This window comes from Amblyomma maculatum, chromosome 7, assembly GCF_055883805.1.
Source record: "Amblyomma maculatum isolate TAMU_Amacu chromosome 7, ASM5588380v1, whole genome shotgun sequence".
In the NCBI taxonomy this organism is placed as follows: Eukaryota; Metazoa; Arthropoda; class Arachnida; order Ixodida; family Ixodidae; genus Amblyomma; species Amblyomma maculatum.
This window is the reverse complement of record NC_139350.1, coordinates 85,650,309-85,670,634: the sequence shown is the minus strand read 5'-3', so window position 1 is coordinate 85,670,634 and position 20,326 is coordinate 85,650,309. Positions and strand designations below refer to the sequence as shown.

Sequence of the window (20,326 nt, the reverse complement as noted above, 5' to 3'; positions counted from 1 at the left end):
GACATGATTGAGTTTGAGCCAGGCGGAAGCTTATTCACAGAACTTCCGGAATGCCTAGCAGCAAGTAGTTTAATACGAATGACATAAAATTCAATATTCTAAGTGCTCTTCGCAAGCATCGCTGTTACCCAAACAATAAACATTTATTTTATCTTAAAACGGGAAGCATATTCATATTAATCTTTCCTAAAATGTTTACGCGCCTAGTTGCTAACTTCCACACATAAGTATTATGCCGAGACTACATCGAGCAAACTTTCCAATTTGGTAGTTATTTTTTAAAACTCTTGTGTCGACTTACTTACACTTTAAGTTGTCGTCTGGGGTACCCTATGTTCGTGGTACTATACGGTGAGATTACTTAGCGCGCTACGCCTAAGCTTCCTTCAAAGTAAAGAAGGAAAGGATCTGAGATTTAAAACTAGTTTTCGCTTTCCAACCTAGTGCAAGACTGACAGTTATCTCTGGGTCTATTTTGTAATGTTATCAATTTACCGCGCGAAAATAACAGCCATGTTTGTTTTTTCCATCACCTTCCTACCAGTAGCCTTAACAGCTCTTTTTTCTAATTGCTCCAGACGCTTAGCAAACTCTTAGTCCCCTTCTAATAAAAGCTGCGAAAGACGGTAGAAGCCGTCAAAGGCTATAACTGCTTTGTATAGAGGTGAGGTCATGCCGTGTGCTCCGTGCAACAAAGGCAAAGACGAGGCATTACACGCATATTGCCAGACGATGATTGCCGTTTTGAAAGATGGTAGAAGAGTGAATATTTCACTCAGCGCAGCCTTCCTTTCTTATACAGTTTAGGACATTTTTTAGTCACCGCCTTTATTATGTTTGCCAATTCTGCATTGTAGATACGTGTCAGTTTGTAAATAAGGACAATGATCCTTGACCTCGCTAGATGCAATCACATGATACATTTCATTATATGATAAAGAGGATTCATTACTAGTGCGATCCTCACACTTTACGCAATACCCTTTCAAGTGTTTACCTTGTAAGCAAATAAACTTGTAGAGAATTTTGATTGATTTGTAGCCAAGGTCTTGCAGCCCCGCCAGCGGTATTGCCATCAATAAAGTGGAACTCTCCTCGTGCTTCTCTTCACGCGACAAAAACGACAAAAGAGAAGATAGTGCTCTGCCTTGCCACCTGTCCTGTTCACAATGCGATCTCTGGCCGTGGCTACGGTTATCTTCCTGGTGCAGCTGGAGAGCTGGTCAGGCCACGTAGAGATTCTGCAGGTGGAGAGCAGCTTCGCGGGGGAACGCGAGCTGGAGCTGGTGCTGTGGCGTATGCGGCGCTACTCGCACTCATGCGCCGTCGGCCGCCGGGTGGCCGTGGCCAACCGCACCCTGCCGCCGATGAGACACGACGCTCCCGTGCGATTCCGACGCCTGCCACAGGGATTCTACTGTTTCTCTTTGGCGACGAAAGGAAAGCGCCCACGCACAGTTAAATCGCCCGTCGTCGTGCTAACAGGTATTGTAACGCTTACAGCACTCCGTCGGTAGCCTTTAACGATTGGGAGTTTCCCTAGAGCACTCCGGTGAACCGGTACTGCTAGCTGCTTGAGTCGGCACGAACGTGAGACCACAGTCGAAAAGAAACCCAGCACGCCAGCCTGATAGTCTTCCTTTCCTAGGTGTTACCAATGGGATCGCAATAGGTTTCCTGTTTGCCCATCATCCCTATGAGCGAAGGGAGGTTGCTTAAAGTAAGCGCTGAGCATGCGCCTTAAAAATCTCGTCCAGGCTTTTTCTTGTATTACAGCAGTCGTCATAAACTTTTATTTCTAGCTGCCAACAGAAGTCTTCCCCCTGCCTGATCTGCCGATGATGTGCCGGCATTGATGGTGCTAAACGCACGACGTTGCTCGCAAACAAAAGCCGCCACGAAAGATATTCGCGTAATTGCAGCTCCTGAAAGAGTGAAGCAATGCGATCTCGTTCGCGGAGCATAGGCCAGCAAGTGCTGGCCTGGTCTTATAGTGTGTTAAAAAAGGCGAGGAGACGCTCGACGATTATTGATGTCATTGAAGCAGTAAGTGCTAACGCCAAGGAATGTAATAATTTGTACTTAACATTTAGCCGCTTTCACATGTTTTCGTACTTTGGCGTGATCTCGGAGCAAAGGAAAATTCTAGTTTAGACATTTTATCTTGCGCTTTGTGCTCTTCTCTTCGTAGCCACACCACACTCTATTTTATAGCGCACCGAAACCAAATGCGACATTTTAGCGTGAATGTTGAAATTATTCTGATTCAGAACCTGACGCGCATCTGCCGGCTGCATTGCGCTGGTCCCTGAATCCCTTTGGGGTCATCCGCGGAGTAAACCTTGTGTGCGGGCTTGTTGTTACACGAAAAACTGTCAAGTGCTGACGTCGTAATGATACAATGCACACACGGGAAAACTAAGAAGGGCCTTCGCCGCTTAAAATTCCACCCTTCCACACTACTCCGATGTGGACGTCTTTCTGTGTTCTCTTCTGCATGTAACGCAGGTCATCTGTTATTCAGAAAATACAGTGCACCAATCTATGGTCCGACTATATAGAGGACGAATGCTGCCCTTGCGCACAAAAATCGCAGCCGATCTTTATGAAAGAAAGGCGGGTGATGGCACGCGTCTTGATGTCACTGTTCATCCCACGGATACTTGATTCGTGCTCTCGCCACATCTCACATTCTCTTTTTAGAGTCGCGCACGAAGTGGGCTAGGAGGAGTTGGATTTCATTAATTTTACGCACCCTTTCGCACTGCACAGGCCAAGGACCCAGAGACCGGTGCTGTGAGCGCGCGATAGGAGAGCACCTTCTCTGGAACATGGCACATGACGGAACGCTGAGCGCCTCTATGAGCGTGAACAGCTCGGAGCCGCCGTGCCAGCTGTTCATGGCGAGTCTCTACGAAGGTGGATGCCGGGAACTAGGAAAGAGACCGCGGCCCATCGTCCGCTATCAGGTACGAGAACCGATGCTGTAACCGATAGTGCCGGTGTTTGGAGCTTGAAGGGCCATGAAAACTTATTCGCTAAAATTGAGGAATAAATAACGCATCAGTCCTATCCGCAATGGAAAAAGCATCAACCATATGGGCGATCGGAAATCAGGCTCCTCACCTACGCCCTCAACTAAGGCCACGATGGCGAGCAATAAATAAATGAAAAAAGCAAGTTTCGATGACGTCCCACCACGCTTCTTCCCACCGCGCACTTTAGAGCGTCCAGTGAGCGGGCACGACCACCATCCCAACTGACGTCAGTGGGGAGGTTTGCGCGAGCGCATACGTCGCCTAAATCGGTTTTGAGGGGTCCCCAAGAGAATTTTTTGAAAATTGTTTTTAAATTATTGGCTTTGTACAAAGGCTTGAATTCGATTCGAATACTCTCAAAGACAACCTCTATGGTGTTGTGCCCGAGCGGTGGTTCGGGCACAAAACTTTGGTTGGCAGCGAAGGGGTCACCATGCATCGGAGCCCCATGATTACAACTTGGTGAGTGACTTTTTCCCTTTGGGATTTATCAGGCTCTCGAAGTACGTGTCGGAGCTGGCAGATGTATCCATTATCGAAGACAGAGCGTGGTGTCTGTGACCTGTCTCGATAAGAAACGATTGGGGAAAGTCCAATGTCAGCTGGTCATGGACCTCAAGTCTTTACGGCAGCCTCAATTACTATTAAGGGATGTGTAAAGAGTTGGGGGTGGAAACCGGAAAGGTCGTGCGCAAGCCTCAACTTATCAATGCCATTCTCGCTCCGAAAGCAGATGACGATGAGTTCATTGAATGTTGAGAGCTAATTAAGGAACGGGGAAAGAAAGAGGAAGAAGAGAAACGCCATGCCGACGAAGAGAAACGTCGGACAGACGAAGTCAAGCTCCGCGAACAGGACCTTGAGATGAAGCAGTTAGAACTTGAAATGAAGAAGGCTGAAGCACGTCTTGCTGCTCCTCAGGCAATCGGTGTTGGAGACGGGAGCAATATCAAGATCAAAGATATTATAGAATCTTTTCAGCTTGGTGAGAACATTGGTCTGTCTCTCGTAAAACGTTGAGCGGACATGCGAAAAAAGGGAAACAACAAAAGACTCTTGGCAGCAGCACCTGTTGCCTTTGTTGCCATGTCATGTCACTTATGTAATTGCCAGAATGAGCAAGGAGGACTCTGACAATTATGATCAAATAAAAACGAGCCTTCTACAGAGATTTCGTTTCTCACCCGAAGCGTTCCATCAAAGGTTCCGTAAAGGAACAAAATCGAAAGGAGAGACGTACCAGGCATTTGGATTCAATCTAAAGATTAACTTGGTAGAGTGGCTTAAGAGCGCGGACGTCTATGCTGATCATGATAGTTTCCTTGAATGCATGTGCTTGGAGCAATGTTTCCGCACCATACAAGAACCGATGCGGCTCTGGATATTGGATCGGTCGGAGGTGAAGATAGTGCAAAAGGCCGCTGAACTAGCAGACGAATACGCTTCTCGTCGTGGTGTCTAAGAACACAACCGCGCGAGAGAGTATCGCAGTGAGGGCTAGCGACGGGGTGAGTCTGGGCCAAGGCAGGAGAAGGCCGGCGCTAAGGCTTTCTTGCGAGAAAATAGGGCTGCAATGAGAGATGAGCCTGAAAATGGCATCTCACGAGAGCCAGCGAAAGTCGTTTATGAAACGAAAGAGAAGAAAAAAAAAGAAAGCTTTTGAAGCCCAAAAGCCAATTATTTGTTACAAGTGCCAGCAGCCAGGGCATGTTGCGTCAGGTTGAAGGGGTCCGCACGTAGTGTTCTCCTACGTAAAACGGAAGGATGAAAATTTGACACTACTTTAACGTTACGTGAGGGAATTCACAGTCAACGGAAAGAGTTGTAAGGTTCTTCGAGATTCTGCCGCAACAATGTATGTTGTTCATCCATTGTATGCCAGCGCCGCAGAATTCATGGGCGAATGTGCTTGGATTCGTCAGGTTGTGCAAGAAGACAGCGTCTGTTTGCCTCTGGCGCGCGTCCTTATCGAGGGTCCTTTCGGGTCGCTGGTAACAGAGGCTGCTGTTTCGGCTAGCCTGCTCTTACTTATTTTCTAACAGGTTTTAAATGCTCTTGAAGGCGCAAGGGACGAGTTTCGAACACAATGACGCCAGTGCACTGAAGCGGTCGAAAGCAAGACGTTAGAAAGTCAGCTCATCTATGACGAGCCCGTTGAGAGAAGCAGTCGCCGTGAGAATGGCAGTGACACTCAGTCAGACAAGGGCATAGCTGTAGCTGCAAACGTTGAGGAAGTGGTGATGGCAACAGAAGCAAGTGAGCGAGGAAAGAACGTCCCTTCAATTCTCCCACCATCTTGCGGTAGTTTCGAGCGTTTTCTGTCGGTAGACAAAGCTCGTTTCGTAAAAGAACAGGAAGAGGATGACTCTATTCAGAAAATTTACGATTTTGAAAAAGAAGGAATCTCAAGAAGAAATGTAACACTGCGAAAGAAAGATGGCTTCCTGCTCCGCCACTATAAGGACAAAAGAGGCGTTATGTATGATCAGCTGATTGTTTCAAAAACGTATAGAGAGGACTTGCTTCATCTGGCGCATGGAAACGGATGGGCAGGCCACTTAGGGCTGAAACAAAGTAAGGCACGCCTCTTGCAGGAATTTTATTGGCCTCTGTGTTTCAGGGATATGCATAGGTTTGTGAGGTCTTGTGACAGCTGTCAACGCATAGGGAAACCGCATGACAAAGAGAAGGCGCCTATGCAGCTGGTTCCGATAATCACAGAACCTTTCAAGCGCTTGGTAATCGACATTGTCGGACCGCTTCCAGCCACGAAGCAAGGCTATAAGTACCTGCTCACACCGCTTTGCCCTGCGTCGAAGTTTTCGAAGGCAGTGCCACTTAAAGTGCTGAGCTCTACAGAGGTCGGGGACTGGCTACTTTCTGTATTTTCACGAGTGGGTTTTCCCTCGGAAATACAGTGATGATGGTACTGTGTTTACCAATGCTCTAACCACAACATTCCTAGAAAGGTGTGCAGCTAAACTTATCCACAGTTCCATATCGCACCCGCAATCTAACAATGTTGAGCGATGTCATTCTACTTCGAAAAGAGTGCTCCGAGCTCTGTGCTACGAGCACAAGAAAGAATGGGACGCTTGCCTATCGGCCACGATGTTCGCGCTCAGGACTGTGCGCCACGAGTCGACGGGGTTTACACCTGCTGAACTGGTGCACGGGAGGAATCTCCGATCTCCTTTGCTCATGCTAAGGAAGATTTGGGAGGGCCGAGGAGAGAATTCAACAGTTGTGGAGTACGTCTTGAGGCTTTTGGAAAGTCTAGACAGGACAGACAAATTAGCCGAAGCGCAAATGAAGGAGAACAGAGACATGTCAAAGGTCGATTACGACCGTGGTGCTAAAGAACGGTCATTCAATTCGAATGATAAGGTGATGGTCCTGCGACCATCGAAGGTCAACAAACTCGAGATTCAGTGGGACGATCCTGCTGTTGTTTTGGAGAAGCTGTCGGCGACAAATTATGTGGTGCGAATGCCAGGCAAACAAAATATTTGCAAAATCTATCACATGAACCTTTTGAAGCCCTATTCTGAAAGGCAGTCGATCGTAAACATCACGTTAAACATGCCAGAGGAGGTCAGCGTGGAAATGCCGAGCGTTGAAAATGAAAGGCGTGATTACACGTCAGCTGAGATTGAGAAACTCGCCGTCCAGCCCAATTCTCTTTACCCAGAACAGGCAGAAAGCCTCCGCAAACTGATCGCTGAGTTTAGGGATTAGTTCTCGAGGCGACCAGGAAGAACAAACCTGGTCACCCACGACGTCGAGCTAACTGACACGGCACCGGTCAACTCAAAGCCTTACAGAATGTCTCCACATCACCGGAATATCCTCCAACGAGAAGTGGAAAAGTTGTTAGAGCTAGGCGTGATCAAGGAAGCAGAGAGCGATTGTAGCTCTCTTATGATCATTGTCGAAGAGCCAGGGAAGACTCTGAGACTCTGTGTCGATTGCAGAAAACTGAACTTGGTGACCAACGATCAGATTTTCCCAATTCCGAATATTGGAGAGGATCGAACAGGTTAGCGCTGCAAAGTGCATCTCAACTCTAGACTTTGTTAGAAGGTACTGACAGGTTCCTCTTGCTGAGAGAGCTCAGCGATTTGCGACATTTGTTACGCCTTTTGGCATGTTCGTCCCCACTGCTCTGAGCTTTGGACTAAAAAACGCACAGTTCTGTTTTTCAAGCTTGATGAGCAAGGTGTTACGCGGCATGGATAGCTTTGCAGTTCCCTACCTCGACGACATGGCAATATATTCGTACAGTTGGGATGAACACCTGCAGAACTTGAGAGAAGTTTTTTGCAGGTTACATGAAGCTGGACTTACAGTAAAGCCTGAAAAATGTCATATCGCTCGTCAGGAAATAAGCTATTTGGGTCATGTGGTAGGAAATGGTCATCGCCGGCCTTCCTAAATCAAATTGCTGGCCATATCTCCCTATCCCCGACCAGCCACAAATACAGTGGTCAGGGCATTCTTAGGGCTTGTAGGATATTACCGCCAGTACTTAGATCATTACTGGCAACTCACGAGTCCTCTAACCGACGCTCTGCGTAAGGGCAAGGCAGAGCGCATCGTTTGGGACAGCGCTAAAGAGAATACGTTTCAATCGCTAAAGCAAGCGCTTGTTAATGGTCGCATTCTAAGGTCCCCCGACTACTCTAAAGAATTTATCATACAGTGAGACGCAAGCAAGAAAGGCATGGGCTCTTTATTGTGTCAGAAAGATGACGAAGAACATGAACACCCAGTCCTCTATGTCAGTTGAAAGCTCACTACAAGAGAGGAAGCATACAGCGCTTCCGAAAAGAAATGCGCCTGTCTGGTGCGGGCGATCCAAAAACTTGCTTGCTATGTCTCAGGATCGAGGTTCATAGTAGAAACAGACCACTGCCCATTAACGCGGTTTAAAAATATGTCGGGCAAAAACGGGCCTCTCTTTCTCTGGAGCCTGGCGTTGCAGCAATTCTCTTTCGAGATGCGATACAAAAAAGGCAGTCTCTCTCTAGAAATAAACGGAGATGTTCGAGCATTGAGTCTCTTCCTCGAGGCCCCGGGCAGTGCACAGAAGTCCCTGCTCCTCGCAGCTTCGGTCCCGAACCACCGCTCGGGCACAACAATAGTGTGCTTTCATCATAGGTTTCCTCAAGTAGCACTTGGTCGAATATTTAGGGGAATACGCTAAGGTGGAGTGGATCTGTAATAAGAAAATACTTATTCATTGACATCCACCCAAGCCCAGCCATTCCGCTGCAAAGGAAAGCTATACAGCATTTTCAGGGACTTCGTTGTTAAAGGGAAGCTGAACCGGTCTTCAAATTGCATGAAATTTTGTGGCTTCAAAGAAGGTGCTTTGCTATTCATGTGCGTTATTATTTTCCTAATTCTGTTGATAAGAAAATAGAAATCGCTTGTTACAAACGCGCTGAGGTCACGCCCTCATCGCTGCCGGAAGCTGCGGGGGAGGGGCGCCGAAACTTGGGAATAGGCGGATGTGACGTCAATCTTGGAATGCCGGCCGACCAGCTAGACCGGCCGCGCGTTTTGCACGCTTGTTTCTGTCCATCTTTCGCTTTGGTGATCGACGGATTAGCACAATCTGCGGCTTTTGCCATTTTTTTCTCCAGTTCTATCGCAATGCGTTAAAGGTTTCTCGTGTTCAAAGATTTCATGAGGTCAACAAGCAGTAACGCAGCTTTTGCGGAAGACCTCCGCCTAGGGAACCTCTTTTGCCCAGTTGTGAAATAAACGTCGTTCGTTGTTCGAAAATTATATTCCTCGTAACGTTGGAAAACAAACATACTTGTGAGTGCGTGAAGCGACTAGCGGCTGTCAGCACGAGATTCCTTTGTAAGAACATCGGTAGTCCAGATGACATTGTGCTTTATAGTTTCCCAGAGGATAAGAAAATTCGGCGCATAGGTCTGTGTAATAAAAAGGAAAAAATGTTACCTTTGGAATGAGCTGTGTTTTGTACTTATGATTTTGTGCCGATGGCAATAATCAAATCGTGGCAACGATTGCGGCCACTTGGGATCCCAATTAAATCAGCGCAGCTGAAGTGAGGTGCATCTCTGTCATTGTTCCTGCACCTAATTAGGTTAATACTGTGTTTGCATGGCAGGTTTCACCATCGTTACCCTTAACCGGGGATACCGAGCTTGAATCGCGATTAGCGGCTCACTGTTGTTACACAGCTCGCCGCCGTTCTCGGCTACGTCAGCAATTACCGCAACCGCAAACAATTACCGCAAGCAAACGAAATGCATGGCCGGTAGAACCAAGCTCCATTTGCAATAGTCATTTATAACGCAGTGTCCAGAATGCCATGCTGCTCGCGCGGCAACAGTGCGCTTAGGGATCGTCCGAATGCGGCATTGCCTCCACAAGGCGCGCTGGGCGCGCCTACCGCAAGCTGTCCTTGGAGGCACTAGCGTCAAGAAAGCGAGCTCTAATTTATTGTTATCTTAAATAATAAGCTGAGGGATAACCTAATGTGAAAAATTAATCTTACTGATGATCACTGACCCGTGCCGAGGTGTTGGTAGGATAACCGCGACACAAGCAAGTTTCTCATCGCAGCTGTATAGTGGCCATTACCGGTGCGTCGCGGCTCATCTGATCTTCTTGTATACATTACCTCCTCTGCTAAGGCGGCACACTAATAATGATATTGTTACGGTGCGCAGTCTCAGAGACGACGACGAAGTGCTGGAGTGTTGAACTACGTCAACGCTAGGTTCTGTCGGTCTTGCGAGCGTGTTTCTTACAGCGAACTGTAGCGGATACGTCGAAGTGTGCCCCGTAACATTTTGGTGCATCGAGCGGGGTACGGCACAAATATCACAATCTGGATCTCCGCAGTGGCCGCCAGCTTGGTGCTAGCACTATGCTGTCCGACACAACCCTTTCTACAGCGGCACAATCAGCGCCCACTGTCGTCGTGGCGCAGCCTTGTAATCCGGGCACGTTTTGCGGCATCGATGACGTCGACAACGAAGATTTGCTCGCTATCTACCAGCGCGTCAGTAAGCATAACCGATGGGACGCAACCTTTATGCTCGTTACCTGGCGGGTACGGCGCGCGTCTGGTTAGAGACGCACGAAGAAGATCGACATCCTGAGATATGTGCAAAGAGAAGCTCTTTCGTAAGCCTATCGGAGGCACATCATCATCAGCCTGACTATATCCACTGCAGGGCGAAGGACTCTCCATACTTCTCCAATTAACCCGGCTATGTGCTAGCTGCATCCACTTGACCCCTGCGAACCTCTTAACCTCACCCGCCCACCTAACTTTCTACCGCCCCCTGCTACGCTTTCCTTCCCTTGGAATCCAGTTTGTTACCCTAAGAGACCATCGGTTATCTTCGGTTCGCACTACATGTCCTGCCCATGCCCATTTCTTCTTAATTTGCACTAGAATGTCAGTAACTTGAGTTATTCTCTGACCCACTCTGCACGCTTTCTATCTCTTAATGTTACCCCTACTATTTTTCGTTCCATAGCCCTCTGGGTTGTCCTCAACTTAAGTAGAACTCTCTTGGTTAGCCTCCACGTTTCAGCCCCATAGGTGAGTACAGGCAAGATGCAACTGTTGTATACTTTCCTCTTGAGCGATACCGGTAAGCTGCTAGTCATAATCTGCGAGTGCTTGCCAAATGCGCACCATCCCAATCTTATTCTTCTTGTTATTTCCTTTTCATGGTCCGGATCTGCGGTTACTACCTGTCCTAGGTAGACATATTCGCCTACTACTTCCAGTATTTCGCTACCTAATGTAAACTGCTGTTCCTTCCCGAGGCTGTTGAACATTACCTTAGTCTTCTGCATATTGATTTTTAAGCCTAACTTTCTGTTTTTTCTCTCTAGGTCATCAATCATTATTTGCAGTTCATCCCCCGAGTTACTTAGCAAGACAATGTCATTAAGGAATCGCCTATTACTGAGGTATTCTCTATCTACCCTTATCCCTAACTGCTCCCATTCCAAGTCTCTGAATACTTCCTCTGAGCAAGCTATGAATAGTACTGGGGAGATCGTGTGTCTTTGCATAACACCTTTCTTTATGGGAATTTTGTTACTTTCTCTACACAGCACTATGGTTGCTGTGCAGCCACTATATATATATCTTCCAGCACTTTCACGTACGGCTCGTCGTCTACCCCCTGATTTCGCAATGCCTGCATCACCGCCGAAGTTTCTACCGAGTCAAATGCATTTTCGTAATCAATGATTGTTATGTATAAGGGCTGGTTATATTCCAAGTATTTTTCTATCACCTGGTTGATGGTATGGATATGATCGATAGTAGAGTACCGTTTCGGAAAACCTGCTTGATCCTTTGCTTTTTTGCTGTCTAAGGTTGTCCCGATTCCATTAACGATTACCTCAGTAAATACCTTATACTTAACAGACAGTAAGCTGATTGGCCTAATTTTTAAGGTCCTTAGAGTCCCTTTTCTTATGAATGAGGATAATGCTTGTATTCTTCCATGGTTCCGGTACCGTCGATGACACTAGGCACTGCGTATACAGGGTGGTCAGTTTTCTATAACAATATCCCCTCGTCTTTCAAGAAATCTATAGTTACCTGATCCTCTCCAGAAGATTTCCCCCTTTTCATAGTTTCTAATGCTTTCTTGACCTCGTCCTTCATCACTGGTGGAGCGTCTGGCTGTTTTTCCCTACCGCCAATCTCATTACGGTCGTGACTACTTTGGCTACTGTAGAGATCTGTGTGGAACTCCTCGGCTAGTTTGAATATCTTGTCCATATTCGTGATGACATTACCCCCCTTGTTCCTTATCGCATACATCTGGTTTTTGCCTATGCCCAATTTCTTCTTTACCGCTTTAAGGCTTCCCTCGTTCTTCACAGCATGCTCAATTTTCTTCATGTTTTACTTCCTTATATCGGCCACCTTGGGCTTATTGATTACATTTCATATCTCGGCAAATTCTACCTTGTCTGTTGGATTGGAAGCTTTCATACTCTGGCGTTCCTTAATCAAATATTTCGTCTGCTTAGACAGCTTACCGGTATCCTTTCTAACTATCCTACCGGCTACTTCTATAGCGCATTCAGTAATTATATCTCTGAAATTATTGTTCATTGCTTCTAGGATAATGTCGCCATACTCGGTTAGAGCTGAATATCTATTCTGTAGCGATATCCTGAACTCTTCTGCCCTCCCCCACCACTATTTCGTTGATGGGTTTCTTTCTTACTAATCTGTTGCGTTGCTTCTTCAGATTTAGGCTGATTCGGGACATCACCATCCTGTGGTCACTGCATAGCACCTTTCCAATTACCTCTATTGAACACAGTATGAAGTCAATTTCATTTTGTCTCCCCATTAAGACTTTTTCATGTCCCTTTCCGGTTATTCCGTTTGCTGAAGACGGTATTCATGATCCTTAAGTTATTGCGCTCTGCAAACTAAACTAGTAACTCCCCCCTTCTATTCAAAGGCACGCTCGGCGCCAAAATAAACCTAGCATCGCGAGCACAGTTGTCGACCGAATCATATCTGTCGTACATAAAAGATATCCTAGCTCTATAGCGCAAAGTGGATAGCGCCATGTCCGAGTCTGACAAGGTGGGGCCACATCATAAAGGGAAGTGATGACGATGCTTTTAACTTTCTTCTTTGCAAAGACTGTACGATGGTAGACTCCGTCCTCGAGGTATGGCGGCGGTTTGGGCAAGCTAAACACCGTCTATTGCTCCTACCTTTTACCGCTTGCCAAGCACAGCTGCTACGTCTTCGTGCGAAGATCTGCCAACACTGCAGCAGCCGTCTCATCAGGGAAACTTGATCAGGATTGTTTGCGGAGAGTTGGAGGCTACAGCTCCCGTTGCTATCACCCCTCAGCCGATAGACGCTACTAAAGCCCAGTTCCAAAATTTTGTTCGCCAATTATTCGCGAATGTGGGCCTTAATACGAACATAAGCATCAGCTCTGGTCAACCGTCCGTACAGCCATCTGTCCAGCTCACCGTTCCTGTGGTAGCTACTGTGGCTGCTACTGCCGCCTTGTCGACGCGATACCGCTACCGCAACACGGAAGAATGGCGAACCTCAGAAGGCCGACCCATCTTCTTCAACTGCTCACGTGTCGGGCACATTTCTCGCCGTTGCCGCAGCCATTAGGTTTCGTCACCTCCACCTCGCAACTATCATGATTGCAGCGCCCCCTATGGACTACAGCCAAACGTTCTGCATGATACGCCCTCTCGTGGCTTTTATTCTCCAGTTTCACGCATCTCCCGTCGCTCGCCGTCTCCTCAGAACCGCCGCACCCGCTCGCCTCAACCTCGCCGTTCATCGTACCAACCCCTCCTCTCTTCTGTGGCTCTCTTCCGGAAAACTTACCAATGCAGCTTCCGGAGGCGAAGCTGCATTGACGACCCAGCCCGAAGAACTTCTGCTGACCCTCGCTCATCGCCGTAACCCTATAGATATCTGCGTAGATGGTATTCCTGTACCGCCCTCAATGACACAGGTGTCCAAATTTCCGTCCTGAGCTTTTCGTTTCGCAGTCGTCTAAAAAAAAATGTGCTGTGGCTTAGCTCTGGTTAAGCCTGAGTGATTTCGAAAGCAATACCTCCCTGACTGCGCTTGGCTATGCTGGTGGTTTGGCATGGCTTCGCCTTTTGTGCAACTAAAGGATTTACTCTGGACACAACATGGCTTCTACTGTTTGTTTATTCCAATGAACACGCTCTTCTACACGGCGCTTTCTTCTGTGGTAATTATATCGCTCTGCACTGCTCATAGACGATTCTTCGGCATTCAGAGAGTCCATGAAACTACTCTCGCTCACTGAACTTGTAGAACGCCGCTGGGGGCGCCATTTTGCGGCATAGGCGCGTTGCTTAGCCAACCGCTCTTGCTTTCTTCATGTGTCTCCTCGGCACGGCGCCGGCGTTTGCGCGCACGCGTCCCTCCAGCAACGCTTTGTACAACTCCTCAGATATGACTAAGCGGAGCGCTCCTGCGGCGCCCGTTTATCTTCTCCTAGCGAGCGCCCTCACGCTGCGGGCCGAGGAGGCCGTCACGTGGTAGCCGCCGCGCCAAGAGAAGGAACGACTACGGCCGAAGAGACGAGTTGGGGCCCCTGCTCTCCTCTGGTCGTGACGTCACGCTGTCACGTGGTAGCCGCCGCGCCGAGCGAAGGAACGACTACGGCCGAAGAGACGAGTTGGGGCCCCTGCTTTCCTGTGGTCGTGACGTCACGCTGCCACGTGGTCGTGCGCCACGTGGCAGGGTGACGTCACGAAGCGAAGGAACGACCTCCACCGACGGCAGAAAAGTGCTAGCAGTATTGCTTTCGCAATAAATGTTCTCGCACCCGCTGCATAATCAGCCGTTCGTGTCGCCGATGAAGGCGTCGCTGCCATCGTGGGACTGTGTAGTGCCCGCGTGAGCATTTGTGGTCGCACTACCCCTATCCTCGTCACTATTATCGACCGCTGCCTTCATGATGTGATCCTTCGCATCGACTGTTTACAGCCCACTCTGCCCTAATTGATTGCTCAAGCGGACTTCTTCGCTTAGACCTGCCCTTCTGCTCCGCCAACATCGACATCACGCCCCGCCTCTGATCCGGCGAATTTGTTCACCTACCGCCCGAAGCTGCCATGGAGGTTCCTTTGGCCCCTTTCCTGCTATTCCTGACGGTACATAGGTCACTTTTCGAATCAAGGATATTGTTCTTTACCGTAATATCATCCTCCCTCACACTGTCGTGACCGTCACGGTAATCGAAAAATCTTCACGTCTTCCGCTTCGTCAAGGTTCACACTGACCTGCTTCCATTGGCTGACTGCGAAGCTGCTGCCCTCAAGTCTGCGCCTCTGTCTGAGTGTCCCGCATCAACTTCTCATTCGACACTTTTTAATCCAATGATAGCGGCGAATTTGACACCTGACAAAGCCAGTGCTCTCTCCGACCTTTTGTTTTCGTACAGTGACATATTTGACTTTGAAATCGACCTTTGGACCAGACATCAGTCGCTACCCATCGCATCAATACTGGTGATGCCAGTCCCATTCACCGAAGGCATTATCGAGTCTTCCTTTGCAGAGCGCCACGTAATACAGAAGGAAGTTGACAAAATGCTGGAAAACAAAATTATTGAGCCTTTCTGCAGTCCCTGGGCGTCCCCTGTATCTTTAGACAAAAAGAAAGATCGAACTTGGAGATTCTGTCTCGACTAGTGTCACCTCCATCAGATAACTAAAAAGACGTTTACCCACTCCTGAGAATTGACGACGACCTTGACTGCTTGCATAGTGCCAGCTATTTTTCTTCCACCTACATGCGTTCTGCCTACTGGCAAATTACTGTCGACGAAAGGGATCGCGAGAAAACCGCATTTGTCCCCCCTGATGGACTATACCAATTCAAGGTCTTGCCATTTGGCCTCTGTAACGCTTCTGCGACCGGCGAGCGCGTGATGGACTCGCTTCTCCGTGGCTTTAAGTCGATAACGAATTTATGCTACTTAGATGACGTCGTTTTCTCTCCCGCGCTTACAAGCCACATTCAACGGCTTTCTACGATACTGGCCGTCTTCCGCCGAGCCGGTTTTCAACTGAATACCAAAAAAATGCAGCTTTGGCCTCTGCCAAATCAAAATCCTGGGAAATTTGATTGATGCAAATGGTGTGCTGCCCGACCCTGATAAAGTTCGTGTAGTGCGCGAGTTCCCTACTCCACGGAACATTAGTGATGTGCGAAGTTTTCTTGGGCTCGTCTCCTACTTCCGTGTCCCTTCATTCGGAACTTCGTAGACATGGCATGTCCCTTCTGCAAAAAACGTGAATTTCTAGTCTAGCCGTGAGCAAGATCATGCGTTGGCAACGCTCATTTCCGCCCTTACCGCTCCCCCTGTACTGGCGCACGTCGACCCGTCTGCCCCAACAGAACTGCGCACCGACGCTAGTTGCCATGATAGTGACACCATTCTTGCCCAGCACCAGCACGAAATCTCGTGTGATTGCCTATGCCAGCCGCCTGTTATCTTCGTCCAAGTGCAGTACTCCAATGCGGAGCGCGAATGCCTCGCACTTGTTGGGCATTAACCGCTTTCCGCCCTTATTTGTTTGGGTGACCCATCAGCGTAGTGACAGACCATCAGGCCTCGTGTTGGCTGTCCTCACTTCAGGACCCTACCAACGCTTAGGTCGCTGGGCCTTGCGTTTACAAGAATGTTTACTTTGTGTACAAGTCAGGCCGCCTACATCAAGACGCCGACTGCTTGTCCCGCAACTCTGTTGACCCGTCCGAACGACCTGACTATACTGCCGACGAGTGCGATTTGTCCATCTCGGACTTTCTCCACATCGGCATCGAACAGAGTCGTGATCGTTCCCTGTGCCACATTATTGATCACCTTCCATCAGTGTATTTGTGCTCCGTAATGACACATTATACTGACGTAACACGCGCCCAGATGATGTAGACATTTTGCTTGTTGTCCCGACACATCGACGTTCTGCTGCTCTTGCGCACTTTGATGACGCTCCTACAGTAGGGCACCTGGTAGTGTCACGCACATACAACAATGTTCAATGGCGATTCTACTGGCCTAGCCTTTACCGCTCTGTTCGCGTCGCTACGTCACCAACTGTAAGTTCTACGAGCGCAAGAAGACACCGTTCCTTCAACCTAGTGGGCCCCTGCACCCACTCGCAGTTCCGAATGAGTCCTCTTCTCGAATTGGTCTTGACCTCCTTGGGCCATTTCCCACGTCGACTGCTAGGGAAGAAATGATTTGCCATAGCAACCGATTACACCATCCAGTATGCCATAACCATAGCTATGCCCACCAGCTGTGCCTCCGACGTTGAAGACTTTCTTCTGCATGACGTCATCTTGCTTCATGGCGCTCCTTCCAAACTGCTCAGCGATCGCGGTCGCAGCTTTTTCTCTCAAGTTGTTCAAGATTCTCTGCACATGCGCTACGCGCGACAACCTCACAACGTCCTACCATCCACAAATGAACGGTTGCACTGAGCGCCTTAATCGCACACTGACTGACATGATGTCAATAAATGTTTCTGACCATCATCGTGACTGGGACGTTTCTTTGCCCATTATGATATTCCCCTATAACTCCCCACGCCTTGATACCACCGGATACTCTCTCTTTTATCTACTTTTCGGCCGCGACACTTTACTTCCCTGCGACACCTTACTGCCACTTGACTATTCCTTCTGTAGTTACGCTTCTGATACCATCACCCGTGCTAATGGCGCCCGCCATATTGCTCGAGACCGGCTTGGTGTGTCTCAGCGTTCTCGAACGCACCGTGACGCCTACTACCCTCCTGGCTACCTCGTACTCTAGAGTAGTGAACTACGACGACGCTCAAGCTAGGCTCTGTTGGCCCTGCGAGTGAGTTCCTGACGGCGAACTGTTGCAGCTAGGTCGGAGTCTGCCCCTGTAACAATATCTGCATTTCGTTGTGAGACAAAGTGACTTACAGTAGGCAGTTTTATGAGTAGCCCGTTTACTGCAGCGCTGCTCAATCCCCAAGCTTCGTTTGCTGTGGCGCTATAATATAGTCCTAGCGACGACTAAGGAGTGCGCTTGGCCAAAGCGCTGCCGGCACCGTTCCGGTAAGCTGGGTTCATCTGGCACTGCAGGTGCTGTGAACTTGTCTGATTTTCTGATGCGGCTGAAGCCGGATCATTTTCGGAGTTACGTTGAACAGCGCACCGCGAAAATTAAGCTGCAAAAACGGGACGGGCAGCAGCTGTATTATGCGTGCGTTTGTCGTTGCGTGGTTGGGCTATACTCGAAGGTTCTATTAACGCGCCGTCGACTGTGCCTATTCAATTGGTCGCTATTTATATGTGATTTAATGTGCAAAGGGGAGTTGTTAAAGCGGCCAAGCTCACGCCTTTTCGCACTCGGGGGCTGATTTCAGACTCGCGCTAATATGCTAACTTCGCTTACGTCAACAGAATCTTTTGTAGCACCGCTTTTTGGAACTGTTGGTTGCTCGAACGCGTACGGTAGACGTCCAAGGTGTTTCAAATTGTTCAAATAAACAATAAAATTTTAAATTGAGCTGTCAAGTCGCCTAAAGTAACGCGCACGCAGCAACACTGCCGGCGCCGGCCTAACATACCGAGAATGACGTCATGATTGGCACGGCTAATTACGGACAACAGCGGAGAAGTTCGGAGGGCGGAGCCGCTGGTACTCGTTTTCTTGTAAAATGTGCTGTTTGCGTTCATACCTACCATTTTTAACTATGATAGTCCTGTTCAGCGAAAAAAACTATAAAATGTCACACAGAACTCATTTTTTTTTCGAAAAATGTTTCAGCTTGGCTTTAAACAAAAATTTCTTCTGATTCAGGGATCGAACCTCGGACCACCGTCTTTCCGGGAAAGTTGCTCTATCACCTGAGCTAATCAAGACGGTTATCAGATGAAATAGCAGGGTGACAGCGAACAGAATAATTCGAAGTGGGAATGATGGTCGAATATTTAGGGTAATCCCCCAAGGTGCAGTGTGAGCTATGGAAACTGCGAGCTACGGCAGCATATTTGTTGCGAACAGCGCAAAGCAACACTAACGGTAATGAGGACGCACATACAGTGCTTTCGTTGTGTGTACAGCAAACTCATCGAGCTTGCGACCCTATACTCATGACTTGCTACTTGCTTGTGGCTTTTTTTCACGCATAACGACTACCGTATGGAGTGAGTTGATGTCAATACGTCTGCCTAGGTGACGAGGAACAGCGTATTTCACGTACACGGCCTGAAAACGGAGCATCCCTACTGCCTCGCGGTAGCAGCCGGCTGCCACAACTGCCCTATGAAGTGCCCCGTGCTCGAGAGCAAGACAGTGGGCACCGACGTGCAGCGCAGCCTGGCCGACGACAGGTTGGGCGAAGTGGACCTCGGCCGAGGGCTGCCGGCAGCCACCGCCGATGCGCCCATGAGCCTGGACCCTGTGCTGGCAGTGCTGGGTGTCGGCAGTGTCGTTTTTCTTCTCGCTTGGGCCTTCCATCTCTACCAGAGGCTTCCGGCGGGGGCCTTTTTAGGACGAAAAAGGGCGCCGCGACTAGTCTAGTGCCGCTGGTATGAATTACGTCGCTGTTCTTAAATGGCTCGTAAAGAATTCAAACACCACGTGGCTTGTTTTCTCTGTATTCGTCTCGTCAATTATGCTGTTCTAAATTCAGCGGTTGTGTTTCTTTATTTCAAAACAATGCCATCATTCAGGTCCTCAAGTGTGGTGCACTGAACTGGATGAAGGCGCTAGAATTTTCGAAGCTGCAACGACTGAAATATATACTTCGCTGTGTCATACACTGCCGTAATAATCTGCACTAAAACATTCAATACTGTAACATAGCATTACAAGGCACTATATGCCGTGTCATATCATATCATACCCTAAAAGGATATATTTACATTCCACGAAAAACATTGTGCGCAGAAAGGCGTTCATACCGTATCTTAGTATATGTTTCTTTATCTGCGCAATGAAACAATGTATTGCCTCCGCAGTACTAGGTATGCGTGGCGGTGGGAAGTGTGCGTCATGACTCATAGATGCTATAGTCTCTCCTTATGTTGTCGCTGATGGCTGTGAGCGTCTAGGCAGTGCCCGGGTTAAACGGTTCCCACTTGATTGCCCTATAAACCCATTGGCATTTGGTCCGGGTGATGTAGCGGCATGGTGAGGTTCTGCTGGAGCTGTACGGCCCCTTACGGAATTTCGCCTGCCTAAAACATCGGAGGGACCTCTTGTTAGTAATAATTTGAAGCGATTAACCAGTTCTTTGCTGTGTCAGGTAGCTGGCTGATCACCATGGTCTCCGCGTTGTTTAGGTGGTCTGTGGTTATCGATGGCTGTATAATGTTTCACATTTGTACAATGCAGCGGTGGCGTAGAGGTAGAACATGCGCCTCACGTGCAAGAGGACAGTAGCTCGAATCCTGCTTCCGCGCAATAACTCACCGGATAAATAAATTAGTGGCTATAGAGTTGCATAAACAGACATTGGCCTATGCAGTGAAGACCTCCGGAAGCGCCCTGCCTCACCAGATCAGGATTTAGCCAAGGTAGGAAAAAAAGCAGGCCGGAGCCGAGGTGAGTATAACATTGTATTCTAGGAATAGCAAAGGGGAGTTCAAAGTTGAGTTTGAAGAGCGCAAGAACTTGAGAATCATGAATACCTACTTCAGCAAAACGAGAAACCGCAAGTGGGCATGGAAAAGCCCTAACGGA

At 48.5% G+C, this 20,326-nt stretch overlaps 2 protein-coding genes across 2 annotated transcripts in view; one reads left to right on the top strand and one right to left on the bottom strand.

Moving 5' to 3' along the window:
* Nucleotides 1-20,326, bottom strand: part of LOC146183861 (complement factor B-like) — a 202,918-nt gene that overhangs the window by 135,671 nt on the left and 46,921 nt on the right. The gene's annotated exons all lie outside the window — the stretch shown is intronic.
* LOC146183862 (uncharacterized) lies at nucleotides 1,167-19,162 on the top strand. Its single transcript, XM_084609548.1, has 3 exons — nucleotides 1,167-1,485; nucleotides 2,773-2,969; nucleotides 18,815-19,162. The coding sequence occupies exons 1-3, from the start codon at nucleotides 1,170-1,172 to the stop codon at nucleotides 19,160-19,162; spliced, it is 861 nt and encodes a 286-aa protein (XP_084465674.1). The 5' UTR covers nucleotides 1,167-1,169.

Coding starts and splice junctions, on each gene's coding strand:
- LOC146183862 (XM_084609548.1), top strand. CDS start 1,170: ATGCGATCTCTGGCCGTGGCTACGGTTATCTTCCTGGTGCAGCTGGAG. Junction 1,486..2,772: donor GCCCGTCGTCGTGCTAACAG/GTATTGTAACGC, acceptor CGCACTGCACAG/GCCAAGGACCCAGAGACCGG. Junction 2,970..18,814: donor GGCCCATCGTCCGCTATCAG/GTACGAGAACCG, acceptor ACGTCTGCCTAG/GTGACGAGGAACAGCGTATT.